At 38.9% G+C, this 18,340-nt stretch overlaps 1 protein-coding gene across 1 annotated transcript in view; it reads right to left on the bottom strand.

The window, feature by feature from the left end:
* Positions 1 to 13,514, bottom strand: part of SHQ1 (SHQ1, H/ACA ribonucleoprotein assembly factor) — a 199,606-nt gene extending 186,092 nt beyond the window's left edge. Inside the window, exons 1-4 of the mRNA XM_007947331.1 lie at positions 13,372 to 13,514; positions 5,767 to 5,831; positions 3,574 to 3,696; positions 1,990 to 2,150 (exon numbers count right to left, since the gene is read on the bottom strand). Coding sequence (XP_007945522.1) covers positions 1,990 to 2,150; positions 3,574 to 3,696; positions 5,767 to 5,831; positions 13,372 to 13,514 — 492 coding nt within the window. The remainder of the gene's footprint in view (positions 1 to 1,989; positions 2,151 to 3,573; positions 3,697 to 5,766; positions 5,832 to 13,371) is intronic.
* Between the last annotated feature and the right edge of the window lie 4,826 nt (positions 13,515 to 18,340).

Here is an 18,340-nt window from a genome sequence, read left to right as displayed (position 1 = left end):
TTTTTTGGACAGGTACCATATTACCTATCTAATTTAAAAGTTCAATGCTCAGCAATAGTATCTATTAAAGTCAGTGGTTCATTTCCGATGGGGAAAGTGAGGGATGTGATCAGGAAAGGAAACACAGGAGGCTTCAACTACACTGGTCAGGTTTTACTTTTTAAGATGAGTGAAAACTATTTGGTATATTAGTTAAGATACTCAAAAAGATATAAACAGTATTTCATAATAACCTTTTCTTTGGGGTAAAAAAAAAAAGCTAAATTATGTATGTACTGAATATTTTCAAAGGAAATACAAGAACTTTTGATCTAACAGTTTTGGCTTGGCTCACCTTATGGCACTCTGCATTTTACAAACAACTAGTAAGAAAACTCTCAAATGGATCATCAACACCAGTAGCAATTAAGAAACCAAGTTCCCTTGTCTCAGGAAGCACTTTTAATATGAGTGTACAATCTGTACTTAGCCTGTATGACATTTACTATCATGTGTTTATTGCTTTAGACTGGCAAGCCCAAAAGAGATTGACTACAAACAAGCTCTTGGCCAAACAACTGAGGTCCATTCACTATAGTTGCTGCTGTAGACAAAGCCAACTCTATTCTAAGTACCTCAGAGATCACCAAGGAATGCGATTTGGGAGAGAGAGGACTTGGGGAGAGCATAATTCAGCAGAAAACTTCCAAGGATTTTGAAGGAAATAATTGATCAGCATTATCTGCTCCTGTGGAATCTTAATTTTGTTCCTATAATGTTGATAGCATTTTACATTTTTCAAGGGTAGGGGGTCTTCATAATCCAGATTTATCCCCACTAAAAAGAAGAAATGGAACTTAATGGTGATGAAATAATTGGCCTGGTATCACAAAATCTAAATAGAGTTAGAGGTGAACCAGAACTAGGTCCTTTACTTTTCCTTGGTAGAATCATAAATGTCTTACACCACATTCTAAACAGGTTTAATACCCTCTACCCAGTTAAGGATGGTGTAAAAGAAACTTTTCATCTCTATTCCTGAAAGGAAAAAAAATTAAGACTCCAAGTCAGCAGCTGAGCAACCACTTTCATCCATAACATTTTAGGGGATATGTCTTCTTCCAAGGCTATAAATTTTTATGGAAGAAGACTGCCTCATCTTTTCTCCCATGGAATGGCTGGTGGGTTTGAACCACCGACCTTGCGGTTAGCAGCCAGGCACTTTAACCACTGCACTACTACAGTGTCTTCTATGAGTGACGTATATACAAAATAATCCAAAATTTCTCCTATCCATTTCAATCACTTCAATCTCCCTACATAGCCTAAAATGTAATATAACCTCCTGAGTTGTCTGAAGAATAAAGAAAAGGCAATGTCATTCATTTTTAGCCCAACTGAGAATTAATCAGGTTTTAACAGATTACACTCAACCTCCATCAAGAGTAAAATAGTCAACAGTGCCATCTGTCCACCAAGTTAATCAAAAGACACAATTCCATTCTCACAGGAACATTCAGTCTCGTTAATACATAAAACAGAAAAGAGATAAGCAACAGCCATAAAGGCATGATGTTCATTTTTCAGAAGTGTAAAATACAGAGCTTTTCAGGAAGTATGAGGAGCGAAGGATTCTGCTTTGTATTTTTAAAATTTCATGTCTAGAATATTGAATGGAGAAAAAGGAAAGTAACAAGACATCTGTAACAGCAGAAAGACTGGGCAGAACAGCTAATGCAATGGAGGGAACGAACATCTGTGTGACTATTATGTGTAAGGAGCTGTGCTATATGCTCTAATATATCACATCATGTAATCTTCATAACAATCAGGCAGCTATTATTATTTTCATCTTAGAGGAAATGATGTTCAGAGGTAAATATTTAAAAAAAAAAAAAAAAAGATCAGAGTAATAAACATCCAAGTGTAAACAGAATTTAAATTAAAACAGCCAGAGATCCAAAGGGGAAAAATCCTATACTATCAAGGTCTTTTAGGAAGACAACATACCTGTAACCGCTGAAATACTCCTGATCGTAAGTTGCCAAATCCATAGTGGCACTGCAGATTCAAATCACTTTCTGATACCTCCTCATAGGGAGTCTGTTCAATTTCCCAATCAAATCCTTCATCATCATCTTCTACTGCTTCCTCAGAAACCTCAGAGGCACCTAAACATGTTAAATACTAATTTTTAAAAAAGTACTGCATTTCCTAGGTACTACTTGAGAAAGAAGTAATGTAGAAAAATATGCCTGCACATATGCACCCAAAGTCAGGAACAACAATAGCCATAGCACCACTATTAATAATAGCCAAAAAATAAAAAATAAAAACAATTCAAATGTCTACTAATGGTAGGTTAACAGAAATAAAGGTGGGGTGTGTGTGTGTGTGTATTCATATAATGGAATATTCTATAGCACTGAAGGCAAATGACCTCAGCTACAACATGAATAAATCCCACAGAAATAAGACAGAAAAGAACACACACTTTTTTATTATACATACAATCAAATTATACATACAATTCAGAAACAGGCAAAACTAGGGAAAGTGATGACCTTGGAGAGAAGGGAAGGAGAAGTAACTGAAAGGAGGCACAAAGCAGGGTTCCAGGATGTTGGGAATGTTGTATTTCTTCGTCTCGGTGGTAGTCACTTTATGTAACTCACTGAACTGTATACTTCTGATCTTAGCTTAAGAAGATAATATTTTGCAAAAGATAGTGATGCTCGTGCAGAGCAAAGAAGAATGAAGAAAACCAAAGATTCATGAAAACACTTAGTCCTCATGACTGGTACACCATGCAATCCTCACCCTATATGACTATGAGACCAGAAGAACTAGATGGTGCCTGGCTACCACTATCAACCACTTAGAGGGGGATCTGTGTAGGAGATCCTGGATAGAGAGGGAGAACAATGTGGAACAAAACTCAAAATCATTTGGAGAAAAAAAAAAAGGCCAGGTTTGCCGGTCTGACAGAGCCTAGTGGAACCACTGAGACTATGATCCCTAGCTGCCCTTCAGGTCTGGAATTGAACCCACACCTGTGGCTTCCAGCCAAATAAAAAATAGGCATAAGAGTTGAACATGTACCTGAGGTAGATACATTCCTTGGAGAGAACAATCATGGGAGAAAGAAGGGCTGTTTATGCAAAGGGAGACAGTTCAGGAGGCAGGAATGCATGGAGAGATAGACATAGGGAAGAAGTAACTATCAGGAAGAAGTGGGAGGAGAGATGTTGCATTGGGGTAAACAGTCAATGTCATGAGACAATGTGTGTGTGAACTGCTATATACAAAGTGAATTCGCTCTGTAAACTTTCATCCTAATCACAATTTAAAAAAAAAATGATAGTGATGCTGTTTCATTCAGTCAAAAAAGTGACTGACCTGCTGGTTCGATAGGATTCTATGTCTTCAAATTATTTATCACCAAATGAGATATTTTCACATGTGTCTACCACCTGATTTTGTCATCTTAATTTTCTCCAAATTCCAATTCACTATATTCTTTTTCCCTACAAACACACAGCTTTCCAGATGTTTCTTTTCATCTTTATTTCCTCCCAACTGCAAAGAACGTACCTATTTCTTCCACAAGTGGCTTCGCAGTCCTGGATTTTCTTGGTGCTAGGAGAGCTGTTAGCATGTTTAGCCCCTCAAATTGCTGACCAGGAGTTTCTTTGGGCAATCGGATGGTAAAAATTCCTTAAAGATAAATTTGTTTTGTGCTCAGATAGATTAAAATATTCAAAGCCTTAAAAAAATCTAAGAAATTGGTAAAATATAATTCTAATAAATAGAGCTAAAAAATTATGCCTTTATTATAGATTTAAAAAAAAAAAAAACTCACTGACGTCAAGTCAAATCCAACTCATAGACCCCCTCTTGGGTTTCTAAGGTGGTATCTCTAGGAAGTAGATTGCCTAGTCTTTCCTTCTGATAAGTAGCTGGTGGGTTTGAATCATCAGCCTTCTGGTTAGCAGTCAAATGCCTGAAGCACTACACCACCAGAGCTCCCACTGTAGATTTAGTAAATTAAAATTAAGATACAAAAGAACTCAGGGTTTTTCAGAGACACTGATCCAGCTATCCCCTCTATGAGAAATTAATCTGTTCAAGCTGCAGAATTAATCGGTAATATTGAAAGTACAAGTCAAAACTTTAAAAATCAATGGTTAAGAAGGTAATAGCTTAGAATTAACCAATAGCTACCAATAAAATATATGTCTGGACTCCAAAAAATAAAAAAGACAGTCAAGATACCTAACTCAATAGAGAGGAAGCTTGGTGGCACAATGGCTAAATGCTCAGCTACTGACCAAAAAGTGGATAGCTCAAGCTCACCAGACATTCCCATAAAGACTACGTCCTAGGAAACCCAATGGAGCAGTTCTACTCTTTCATACAGGATCACTAAGAGTCTGAATTAACTGGACAGCAGCGCACAGGAACAACACCAATAGAGAATAACAACAGTTTCAAAAATATATAAAATCTTAAGTAAAGCAATTATGGCTTAACACAATTTCTTTGGTAACTTACAGGATATTTTCCTCAAGTCTGTCTAAAGCAAATTCAAAGTCTTCCTATGCTGATCTTTTCTTTCCTTGACTCAGTTTATCAAACTCACCTAGTCTCCTCTATGAATTTATTACATTATTTATTACTCTTGCATTTGAAAATGTTTTCTCTCTCTCAGTGTACTGAATTACATTCTAATGTATTAAATAGAACTCAACCCACTTATTTCCACATATACAATCTCCTAATGCCTGTATACTTTTAATATTTAATAATTGTTTCAGTACACAACCTATCTGTAGTTAAAAAGCAGATTCATTAGCTAGGAAGGCAGTTTCATTATACTTCACCATCACATTATATTGCATTATGGGTTAGAACTTTGTCATCTACCTCTTCCAACCCTCCCTCCCTTACCCTAATTTACTGAGGTCAATAAATATTCACTGAATAAATTACACAAGAATACACAAGGTATTCTTATTCCAAGGTATTCTAATGGCAAAGGAAGGAGCTCTCATGGTGCAGTAGATGAAAGATTCAGCTACTAACCAAAAGGTTAGTGGTCGAAATCCACCAGACGCTTTGCAGGAGAAAGATGTGGCAATTTGCTCCCATAAGGATTACAGTCTTGGAAACTCCATAGGGCAGTTCTACTCTGCCCTATAGGGTCACTAAGAGTTGGAATCGACTCAATAGGCAGTGGGTTTTGGTTTAGTGGTAAAGGAAAATCCAAGGCTCCCATAAAGGCAAAATGACCTGTTTTGTGGCTACTCAAAATAAGGGGCTTATCAATCACAAGAAGAAAATTCAATCAACCTTGAAATGCCATCCATGGACAGTTTCCCTCTCACCTACATGTGATAAAAATTTAAATTTGAAATTATAGCTTTCAGTAGCCTACAAATCAACCACAAATTTCATAATCATTTGTCTTACACATTCCAACTTTTATTTTTAAGTATCTGCTAAATATAGGGGAACTAGGAAATACAACTTCTAGAAAAATAGAACCATAATATTTACCTAATTTAGAAGAATATTGTGAAATATTTTTAGAGCCCAAGAAAATAATAATTGTCAAGAAATCCACAAATAATAGACATTCAACATTAAGAAACAGAAAAAAATGACAGGGACAGATCATATTTGCCACACAGCTAAAGGTTTCCACTGTTTCTTGAAAAATTATTATATAGTTACTCTAACATGAAGAATACAAAGAAAAATTTTTTTTAATTCCGAACACAATACCTTTATCTGCATCATAGGAGCCTTGCTCACTTCCATTTTCTATAACTCTTCCAGGAAGGGTTAATCTGCAGATTTAAAGTAAGATTTTATGAAGTCCTTAAATGACAAAGCAGCATTTATCCATGGAAATCCATCAATCATTTAAGGAAAAATCCTCAGTGTTTCTTTCATATTTTATAAACTTAGTAACTTCAGTTCCTTCCATAGGGTTTTCTCGGCTATACTCTTAATGGAAGCACATTGTCAAGCCTTTCTTCTGCTGGTTTCTTCAAATCACCAACCCTTAGGGTACCAGCCAATCGCAAACAAACCATTTTCATCACCTTAGGACCTTGAATACTCCCTATTCACCAATAAAGAAGATAATTAAAAAGAAAAGGCACAATGAATATTAGTTATCACTATTGTTAGGGTACTTCTCCCCTTCATAATGAACAAGTGACTTAGTTTATATTTTTGGTGCCTGACACAGCAGATGCTCAAATAAAATGCCACTAATTGGCTTTAAAAATGAAAAGTAAAAAAATGGGAAACAAAGATACTACAATGCTTTGTAATGAACAAGCGACTTAGTTTATTTTCTTGGTGGCTGATACAGCAGATGCTCAAATAAAATGCTACTAATTGGCTTTAAAAAATTAAAATAAAGAAGTAGTTAAAAAAATGTGAAACAAAGATATTACAAAATCAATTGCCTACTCCTCGGAAGGAAGATGGGGCAATCTACTTCCGTAGTGATACTGTCTCGGAAACCCAAGGAGGGGTTGCTATGAGTCGGGTCTGACTCGACGGCACATAACAACAACAACATATCATGCAAGGGAGTTCTGGTGGTATAATGCCTAGGGCATTTGACTGCTAACCAGAAGGCTGGCTGTTCAAACCCACCAGCCACTCCTCAGAAGGAAGACTGGGCAATCTACTTCTGTAGAGATACAGCCTCAGAAACCCAAGGAAGGGTCACTATGAGTCAGAATCGACTAGACAGCAGTGAGTTTGGTTTTCTGTTTTATTTTGTTTTTTAGTATCAAGCAAAATACAAGTTTTAAAAAAAAACATGCTGGGCCTAGAGGCTCAGGACCATAGTCTTGGGGCACACCAAAGTCAAATGGTCCACAAAGACAATATTCTACATTCTACTTTGGAAAGTAGTGAGAGGGATCTTAAAAGCTTGTGAGTAGCCATCTAAGGTGCAACTACTGGTCTCTCTCCATCCAGAGCAAAGAAAAGAAGAGTGAACAAAATCAAAAAAACACAGAAATAATTGGTCCAAAGGACTAATGGACTATGTGAACCCCAGCCTCCACAACCCTGAGGCCAGAAGAACTAGACAGTACCCAGCTACTACCGCTGCCAACTCTGAAAGGGATCACAATAGGAGATTCTAGATAGAGTGAGAGAAAAATTTGGAAAAAAACTCAAAAAAAAAAAAAAAAAAACAGGCTTACTAGTCTGGCAGACTGGTGGAATCCCTGAGACTAGGGCCTTTAGACACATTTCAGGCCTGGAACTGAACTTACTCCCCTGGCTCAACTTTCCACCAAACAATAGACAGGCCTATGAGGTGCACAATACCACCAGGGAGGTAATGATTTCTTAGAACCACATAAGATCAAAATGGTAGCATTTACCCAGGGATTAGGTTCAGAAGGCAGAATGAACAGAAAAGATGGATGAATGAAAATGGTAAAGAGGGAGGAAGTAGGAAGAGTGCTGTTACACCGTGGGGATTGCAATCAATGTCAAAAAAGACAATGTGTTTGAATTGTTGAAGAAAAAACAATTTGCTCTATAAAGTTTCACTAAAATCAGAATTCGGAATAAAAAGTTTGAGAAAAAAAGATATCAAAATTTTTTTTCCTCAGTTCTCACTGTTACTAATACGAGATTTTTCTCTCATACTACATGAAATGAACTGATTTTCCTAGTTGTCTTCTACTGAGGCCTAAAAAAAATTGAGACAAAGTTTTACCATCCTTGCTAAGAAGCACTCTTACTGTACTTCTTCCAAATCAGATTTGTTTGTTCTTCTGGCACTCCATGATATATTCAATAATCTTTGCCAACACTGTAATTCAAATGCATCAATTCTTCTTCAGTCTTTCTTATTCATTGTGCAGCTTTCACATGAATATGAGGTAACTGAAAATACAAGGGGTTGGGCCCAGCTGAAGGTGACACCTTTGCTTTTTAATAGTTTAAAGAAGGCTTTCGTAGTAGATTTGCCCAATGTGATGCATCATTGGATTTTTTGACTGCTGTTTCCATGGGTATTGATTGTTGATCCAAGTAAATGAAATCCTTCACAACTTCCATATTTCTCTATCACAATACTGCTTACTGGTTCAATTGTGAGGATTTTTTTCTTTATGTTGAGGTATTATTCATAATGAAGGCTATAGGCTTTGACCTTCATCAGTAATGCTTCAAGTCATCTTCACTTTCAGCAAGGTTGTATCATGTACATATCACAGGCTGTTAAAGAGTTTTCCTTCAATCCTAATGCTGTGTTCTTCTTCATATAGTTCAGTTTCTCAGCTTATTCGCCCAACATACAGACTGGATAAGTATCATGAAAGGATACAAGCCTGATGGACACCTTTACTAATTTTAAACCGTGCTGTATCCTCTTGTTTTGTTTGAACAACTGCCTCTTGGTCTATGTACGGGTTCCTCATAAGCGCAATAAAGTGTTCTGGAATTCCCATTCCTTGCAACATTATCCATATTTTTATTTTTATTTTTTTTATAATCCACACAACTGAATGCTTTTGCATAGTCAATAAAACAAAGGTAAACATCTTTCTGGTATTCACTGCTTTCCCCCGAGATCCATCTGACACCAGCAATATACTCCTCATTCCATGTCCCCTTCTGAATCTAACTTGAATTTCTGGTAGTACCTTGTTTGAGTTATCCTCAGCAAAACTTTGCTTGCATGTGATTTTAATGATATTGTTTGATAATTTCTACATTAATTGTGGATCACCTTTCTTTGGAAGAGGCACTTATATGGATCTCTTCATTCGGTGGGTCAGATAATAGTCTTCCAAATTTCTTGGCATAGACAAGTAAGCTCTTCCAGTATTGCATCTGTTTGCTGAAACATTACTATTGGTATTCCATCAATTCCTGAAGCTTTATTTTTTGCCAATGCCTCCAGTATAGCTTGAACTTCTTTTTTAATAACATTGGCTCTTGATCATATGCAGCCTCCTAAAATGGCTCAATGTCAACCAATTATTTTGGTGAAGTGACTCTGTATATTTCTTCCATCCTTTTTGATGCTTTCTGCATTGTTCAATTTTCTGTCCATAGAATCCTTCAATATTGCAACTTGAATTTTTCTTCAGGTCTTTAGACATGAGAAGTACCCAGAATGTTCTTCTCTTTTGGTTTTCTAACTCCAGGTCTCTGCATATTTCATTTAATACTTTAGTCTTCTTGAGCCGCCCTTTGAAATCTTCTGTTCAGCTCTTTAACTTTATCAGGTCATCCTTTCGCTTTAGCTATTCTCCATTCAAGAGCAAATTTCAGTCTCTTCTGACATCTATTTTGGTCTTTTTTAACTTTTTTGTCTTTTAATGACCTTCTGCTTTTTTTCATGTATGATGCCCTCCTACAACTCATCTAATATTCAGTCATTGGTGTTTAATGCATCTATTCTTGAGATGGTGTCTACACTCAGGTAAGAGATACTAAGGTCGTTCTTTGGCTCTCAGGGACTTGTTTTAATTTTATTCAGCTTCAAGCTGAACTTGCATAGGAGCAATTGATGTCTTTTCCACAAGCAGCCCCTGGCCTTCTTCTGACTGATGATACTGAATTTCTCCATTGTCTTTCCACAGATATAGTCAATTTGATTCCTGTGTATTCCATCCAGCAAGGTCCGTGTAGTCACCATTCATATTGTTGAAAAAAGGTATTGCCAATGAATAAGTTATCAGTCTTTCAAAATTCTGCCACGCAATCTCCAGCATTTCTTTCACCAAAACCATATTTTCCAACTACTAATTGTTCTTCTTTGTTTCCAGCTTTGCATTCTAATTATCAGTAATTACCAATGCACCTTGATTACATGTTTGATCAATTTCAGATTGCACAAGTTGGTAAAAATCTTCAGTTTCTTCATCTTTGGTATTAGTGGTCAGTGCATAAATATGAATGCAAGTTGTATTAACTGGTCTTCCTTGTAGGTGTATGGATACTATCCTATAACTGACAGTGTTACACTTTAGGATAGATATTCAAATAATCTTTTGATGAACATGAAGCCATTCCTCTGCAATATTTCATTTCCAGCACAGCAGACCATATGACTGCCTAATTCCAAATGACCAATACCAGTCCATTTCAGCTCACTAACGCCTAAAATATTGATCATCAAGCATTCCATTATATTTTTCACAACTTCCAAGTTTCCTTGATTCATACTAGTACATTCCACATTCTGATTAATGGATGTTTGCAGCTATCTCCTCTTATTCTGAATGATGCCACATCAGTAAATGAAGCTCCCAAAAGCTTTATTCCGTCCGTATCATCAAGGCTGACTCTATTTTGAGGAGCCAACTCTTTCCCAGTCACAGTTTGAGTACCTTCAAAACAGAGAGGCTCAACTTCCAGTACTTTATCACACAATGTTTCACTGCTATCCATAAGGTTTTCACTGGCCAGTTTTTTCAGAATTAGATCACCAAGTCCTTCTTCCTGGTCTGTCTTAGTCTGGAAGTTCCACTAAAACCTATCCACCAAGGGTGATCCTGCTGGTATTTGAAACGCTGGTAGCAAAGGCTTCCAGCATTACAGCAACATGCAATCCACCACAGCACAACAGAATGACAGTGACACTATGTCATACATGAGGTTGAGTCATAAAAGGTAATACAGGTTCTGCCTTCATTGCTAGAATGCTTGCTCTTGAAATCTTCAGCAACCATGTTAGCAGTCAAACTCCCCTAAGTAAGCACAAACTAAACCATGCAAAGAGAACACAGAGGGAGGCCTTGAGAGTACACACACAGAGATGCTTCACCAGCCCCTAACTGCTTCTCCCTTTGCTGTTTGAGACCAGCCACCAGTTGACAATAACTACATTAAAGTCCCCAAACTAGAATAGCCCAGCCAAGCCTTTATCAAATTTCCAACTCAGACAACAGAACAGATAGTAAAATGATTGTTCTTTTATGCCATTAAGTTTGGTTGGTTATAAAGCACTGGATAACTAGAACAGCAGGTCCTCAATAAGTAACAAACCAAAAAAACCAAACCCACTGCCATCAAGTCAATTCCAACTCATAGCAACCACCATTGGGATTCCAAGGCTGTAAGTCTTCACAGAAGACTGCCTCATCTTCCTTCCATGGAGCAGCTGGTGGGTTTGAACTGACCTTCTGGTTAGCAGCCAAATGCCTTACTTGCTATGCCACCAGAGCTCCTTTCAACAAATAATACCTACGGTTTATTGAGGAGCTCTGGTAGCATAGTGCCTGAGGCACTTGACTGCTAACCAGAAGGCTGTTGGTTCAAACCCACCAGCCACTCCTTGGAAGAAAGGTTGGACAATCTACTTCCATAGTGATACCGCCTCAGAAACCCAAGGAGGGATTGCTAAGAGTCAGGTCTGACTCGATGGCACATAACAACAACAACAACTGTTTATTGAACAAATAGTTAATTGCTAGACATGGTAATAAGCACTTTGCATGCATTATCTCAATCTTCACATCAACTCCTTAAAATCATTATTAGTCCAGATTAAGAGACTGGGACTGAATAACTTGCTCAAAAGGAGCCATGGTGGTGTAACAAGTAAATACTCGGCTGCTAATCAAAAGGCTGGTGGTTCTAAGCCACCCAGCAGCTCCAAGGGAGAAAGATGAGGCAGTTTGTTTCCATAAAGATTTACAGCCCTAGAAATCATATGGGGCAGTTCTGCTCTGTCCTATAGGGTCACTGTTATTTGAAAATTGACTCATCAGCACCTAAAAACAACAACTAGCTCAAAGTCACAGAAGTTTGAGTATATGCACTCAGACCCAAATGTGTCCACCTCCTAAGCCTCTGCTACGGAAGAGATGAATGAATCTGTATACAGAATGTTCCTTCAATTATTTCACATATATCCTTATTTTGTCTTCATCAAAGCTCAGATTTAAGCAAGGTGGCTTTTATTTTTTAATTTTTATATAACTTTAAATTTTTATCTTATTTTACAATTCTAATTTAGGAAGAAGGAAACCAGTCTATATGATACCAAGGATTATGCTTAAGAATTTCTCTTTTACCCTCTGATCCCTCATCTATGTTGTTGTTAGGTGCTGTCTAGACAGCTCTGACTCCTACAACCCTATGTACACAAAACACTACCCTGTCCTGTGCCTGCCTCACAATCCTTGCTATACCTGAGCCCGTCGTTGCAGCAACTCTTGGTTAGCAGCCCAATGCTTTAACCACTGTGACACCAGAGTTCATTGGGGGAATAACAGGAAATTAAAAAAAAAAAAAGAGAGAGAGAGAGAGAATGAAGTCCAAGTGAAAGGGGCTATATAGGTGAAGAATAATGTTTAAGTGATGAGTGGGAGAGGAGCTGGAAGAACAAGGAGTATGAAGAGCACTGATAACAGGGAGAAAATACAGGCTGGCAAGAGAAGTAAGAAAAGAGGACTTTGGACAAGTGTAAGTGAGAAAAGGGGTGAAGTGTCTTCCCCTATTTTGCTGACCCCCACCATTTTACCAAGCATGATATCCTTCTCCAAGGAATGGTCCCTTCTGACAACATGACCAAAGTAGGTAAGAGAAGTCTGGCCATTCTCACTTCTAAGGAGCATTCTGGTTGTATTTCTTCCAGGACAGCTTTGTTAGTTCTTCTGGAAGTCCATGGTACTCAGTGTTCTTCGCCAGTATGACAGACAAAAGTATTTGAGGAGTAAAAGTAAGCTAGAGCTACACTTAAATGAAAAAGCTTAGGAGAATGGATTTTACCTAGTTGGAAACAGAAGAACAAGAAATTGACAAGTTTTAGAAAGAATAATCTGGCAATGTCCTGCGTAAAACGGGGCCAGGAATAGAACCTCTCTCTAAGGATCACCATCAAAATTAAGTGAGGTTACGACCACTACGCTAAAAGTAATCAGCGTTAGCTATCACTACTCTTGTTCAGCTCTGCAAGGATGAAAATGTAAACGGAATGTGGATTGATGAAAAGTCAAACTGACCGAGAAGCAATCGCGCGGTGCAGGGAACGAATGCGCAGAGAAAGGAAGACAACCGAACAAATCAGAAAGAGACAAGAACTAGGTAACAGGATCGAAGCTGAAAAGAGGCAAGGTCCCACATGCTACGTTTTAAATTGGCACTGAAATTTCTTTAATGTGAGGATTGAAAAAGAGAAAGTTTCTATGGGATCTAGAACAAGCACACCTTAAAGAAGTCACTTCCTAAGCACCAAAACTGAGGAAATCCTGGAATAAGTATTCGTTAAATCAAGAAGTTCGTCTCACCGCTCCCTCGCTCTTCCATCCTCCCTCAATAAGCAGTTCCCAATAAACGAATGAATTAATCCCCAAAATTCGCTCTTCCTGTGGACAGACACCAGGAACTCACCTAAGAAAGTACGGCTTGGCGTAAAACTTGAAGTCGACTCCCTCGAAGTAGACGTCAAATTCGGAGACTCGAGCATAGGGCACACGGATGGCGACGGTCAGAAAGTCAGGGTCCTGGGTGAGTTCGAATACGGGGGTCAGCATCACGCAGCCGGCTGCAGGTGCCTCTGTCCAGCACACTCACGCTGACGCCACTGGATACCACGTTCCCGCCACTCAAAATCTACGGGAACTACCGGGGTCTGTCCTGTTATCACGCCATTTCCGGCTCAAAGCGGAAGTACTCGGGCTAAGGCAGGAAGTCCCACCTCACGCCGATTTCCAAGGAGACGGGACGCTGCTAAGGAAGAGGTGGAGCTTTCAGCTCAGCGTGGGGAAAGAAGGGGCGGAGCGAGTGGTGCTTTGGCGCAGGAGTTGTTAAACTCCGGGGTATAAACTTTATGGAGGAACAGGAACAACAGCCCGGTTTAGAGATGAATTTTAACAGACCTGGCATTGCAGGTAGAGAGACCTGCGTTTCAAACCCTTCTTTGCCACTTCCCAGCTATAACACCTTTGGAACGTTACACAACTGCTCTATACTTCATCTGTCTCTTCTATAAAATGAGGGTGATACTAGAACCTAGCCAGATAGAGATGCTGTGAGGATAACGTAACATAATGCATTTAAAGCTTTGCCAAAGTACCTGGCAACCTGGCAACTTTCGTTGGGTTGGAGCAGGCACCGCAGAAACCACAGCAACACCGTTACTGTGGTTTTCCTTAATTCTTAGCTGCCTTGTCAACAGTTGTTCATTCTCTCTTCTCTCTCTCTCTCTCTCTGTGTCTCTGTCTCTGTCTCTGTATCTTAATTTTCACTCCTCTCTGGCACTTTATGGCCTTTTTCATCCCTTTTTTAAATTATTTTCTTATTTACAAGGCGTTCATCCCACTATTTTCATTTAAGCTGAACAAGAAACTGCAGAGAACATAAGATTCACAGAAGTTAAATAATTTATGTCATGCATTTTACAATGATCAGAACCTAGAACTTTTGACTCTAAAGCCAGTTAGTGCCTGCATTGCAGTCTCTCTGCACTCTTCACCCCTTTTCTCATTTCCTACCTTGTCCAAGGCCCTCTTTTCTGTCTCTTTTCCTTACTTTTCTTGCCTGCCTGTATTTTCTCCCTTTTATCTGTACTCCTCATACTCCATATTCTTCCAGCTCCTCTCCCACTCATCTCTTAAACATTATTCTTCACCAATACATTCCCTTTCACTTGGACTTCCTTCTCTCATTTTTTTTTTTTTTTTTTTAATTTCCTGTTACTCCCCCAATGAGAACAGTGGTTAAAGCATTGGGTTGCTAATCAAAAAGTCCATGGTTAGGACTCACCAGCCATTCCATCTGTCCTTCAGTAAAGATTTACACCCTTGGAAACCCTATGAGGCAGTTTTACTCTGTCCTGTAGGGTTGCTATGAGTAAACTTGATGGCAGGGGGTTTGGGGTTGGGTTTTTCCCCAGTGGAGCCCTGGTGGCCAGTGCTCTGACTGAAGGGTCTGTGGTTGTAACCCACCCAGGAGCTTGAGAAAAAAATCTGGCAATCTGCTCCTGTTAAGATTACAGGCTAGGAGCTGTATGGGGCAGTTCTACTCTGTCACATGGGTTCACAGTGAGTTGAAATTGAAACCATGATGCTAATAACAACAACACTGCCACAGCTGTTGTTAGGCGCTGTCAAGTCGCTTCCGGCTGATAACAACCCTATGCACAGCAGAACAAAACACCGCCCCATCCAGCACCAGCTCCATGATCCTTGCTATACTTGAGCCCATTGTGGCAGCCACCATGTTTGTTCATCCATCTCGTTGAAGGCCCTCCCCTCTTTCATGGACCCTCCACCTTACCAAGCATGACATCCTTCTCTGAAATTGATAAAAATCTTTGATTTCATCATTTTTGGCTTTGGTGGTTGGTGCATAAATTTGAATAATAGTCATATTAACTCGTCTTCCTTATAGGTGTATGGATATTATCCTATCACTGACAGCATTGGACTTCAGGACATATCTTGAAACATCTTTCATGATGATGAATGCAACACCATTCCTCTTCAAATTGTCATTCCCAGCATAGTAGATCATATGGTTGTTTGATTCAAAATGGCTCAAACCAGTCCATTTCAGGTCACTAATGCCTAGAATATCAGTCTTTATGCATTCCATTTCATTTTTGACAACTTCCAATTTTCCTAGATTCATACTTCATACATTCCATGTTCCAATTATTAATGGATGTTTGCAGCTGTTTCTCTTTGAGTTGTGCCACATCAGCAAATGGAGGTCCCAAAAGCTTTACTTTATCCATATCATTAAGGTTGGTTCTACTCTGATGATGCAGCTCTTTCTCACTCACATTTTGAGTGGCTTCTGACCTAAGGGGTTGGTCTTCCTGCACTGTATCAGATAATGTTTCAGGGTTATTCATAAAGTTGCCCAGCAATGTATCAGACAGTGTTTCTCTGCTATTCATAAGGTTTTTCCTGGCCAATTCTTTGAGAAGTGGATGACCTCTTCCTTCTTCCTAGTCTGTCTCAGTCTGCAAGCTGTGCTGAAACCTGTGCACCATGTGCACCTCACTGGGTTTGAAACACCAGTGGCACAGCCTCAAGACTCACAGCAACATGTCACCACATTAGGACAAACCAACAAACAAGTTTGTCTCCCTCAGCTGTTCGAAACCTCTCCAACCTCTCCTTACCTGGATCCCTGCCACTGCCTCCTCGCTCTGTCCCAGCCCCCCTGGCCTTCTCTCTCCTTTCCCCTGTTTTCCCACTTTGCCACTTACATGCATGGCCTGGGTTCCCTCCCCTCACCTGGATCCCTGCTTCTGACTCCTTGTTCTGTCCACTATCCCAGTAAGTAACTAGAATTGTCCAGTTGTGGTATTTATTTCCTAGTTGTAAATATTATTGAAAGGGAATGAAAGCCATCTCCCTATACAGTGAATCAGATAACCTTGAGAGGCTTTTAAACTTCCAATTTTTTATGAGTCTGAGGAAACAATCTTGAAATTTAATGGAGATGCAGGGAAAAAATATTAAGGGGAACAAACATTAATTGAATGCTTACAATGTGCCAGTACTATTTACCCCTCTTGACAGCTCTGAGGTACACATTATCATATACGCTTATGGTTTGCATATGATCATGCAGCTGATTAGTGCAATGGGAACTGAAACCCTGAGATAAGGTTCTAAACTACAACAGAGTAGACTCCCTTTAATATTACGCTATTTGTTTGACAAAATCAAGAGAGTCAAATATTCTAATGAAATGTGCAGAGACCTGGAATTAGAAAACCAAAAGGGAAGACGACACTCAGCATTTTTCAAGCTGAAAGAACTGAAGAAAAATTTCAAGCCTCGACTTGCAATATTGAAAGCTTCTATGGCAAAATAATGAATGATGTGGGAAGCTTCAAAAGAAAATGGAAGGCATATACAGAGTCACTGTACCAAAAAGGATTGCTTGATATTCATCTGTTTCAGGAGACAACATATGATCAAGAACCAATGGTATTAAAGGAAGAAATTGAAGCTGCACTGAAGGAATTGGTGAAAAACAAGGCTACAGAAATTGACTGAATACTCATTGAGATGTTTCAACAAATGTATGTCACAATGGAGGCACTTCTCGTCTATGCCAAGTAATTTAGAAGACAGCTATGTGGCCAGGTGACTGGAAGAGATCCATGTTTGTACCCATTCCAAACAAAGGTGATCCCAGAGAATGTGGAAATTATCAAATAATATCATTAATATCATACACAAGTAAAATTTTGCTGAAGATAATTAAAAAACGGTTGCAGCAGTGTATTGACAGGGAACTTCCAGAAATACAAGCTGGATTCAGAAGAGGATATGGAACAAGAGATATCATTGCTGATGTCAGCTGGACCTTGGCTGAAAGCAAAGAATATCAGAAAGATGTTTACTTGTGTTTTACTGACTATGCAACAGTACCCGACTGTGGGGATCATAATAAATTATGGATAATATTGAGAAGAATGGGAATTCCAGAACACTTAATTGTGCTCATGAGTAACCTGTATATGGACAGGAGGTTGTCATTCTAACAGAACAAGGGGATACTGGGTGGTCTAAAATCAATAAGGGTGTGTGTCAGGGCTGTATCCTTTCACCATACTTATTCAATCTGTATGCTGAGCAAAGAATCTGAGAAGCTGGACTAAATGAAGAATGTGGCATCAGGATTGGAAGAAGACTAATTAACAATCTGTGATATGCAGATGACAAAACATTGCTTGCTGAAAGTGAAGACATGAAGCACTTACTGATGAAGATTTAAGACTATAGTCTGCGCTATGGATTACACCTCAACATAAAGAAAACAAAAATCCTCACAACTGGACCAATAAGCAGCATCACAGTAAATGGAGAAAAGATTAAAGTTATCAAAGATTTTTTATTACTTGGATCCACAATCAACCCCAATGGAAGCAGCAGTCAAGAAATTAGACATTGTAGTGCACTGGGCAAATCTGCTGCGAAAGACCCTTTAAAGTGCTGAAAAGCAAAGATATTTCTTTGAAGACTATTAGTTAAGGCATTTGGCTGCAAAATGTCAGCGGTTCAAACCCACCAGCTGCTCTGAGGAAGTAGCTCACCCCTGTGGAAGGAAGATGGGATGATCTACTTCCATAAAGATTTACAGCCTACAGCCTGGGAGACTCAATGGGGGTCATGATGAGTTAGAATCGACTTGATGGCAGTGAGTTTGTTTTGTTTTGTTTTTAACCCAAACCATGGTATTTTCAATCACCTCATATGCATGTGAAAGCAGGACAATGCATACGGAAGACCAAAGAAGAGCTGATGCTTTTGAATTGGGGTGTTGAAGAAGAATACTGAAAGTACCATGGACTGCTAGAAGAATCAACAAATCTGTCCTGGAAGAAGTGCAGGTG

The sequence above is a fragment of the Orycteropus afer genome, unplaced genomic scaffold (assembly GCF_000298275.1).
Source record: "Orycteropus afer afer isolate SDZICR_OR568_19922 unplaced genomic scaffold, OryAfe1.0 scaffold00180, whole genome shotgun sequence".
In the NCBI taxonomy this organism is placed as follows: domain Eukaryota; kingdom Metazoa; phylum Chordata; class Mammalia; order Tubulidentata; family Orycteropodidae; genus Orycteropus; species Orycteropus afer.
The sequence above is the reverse complement of the archived record's forward strand: the minus strand, read 5'-3'. Positions and strand labels throughout refer to the sequence as shown.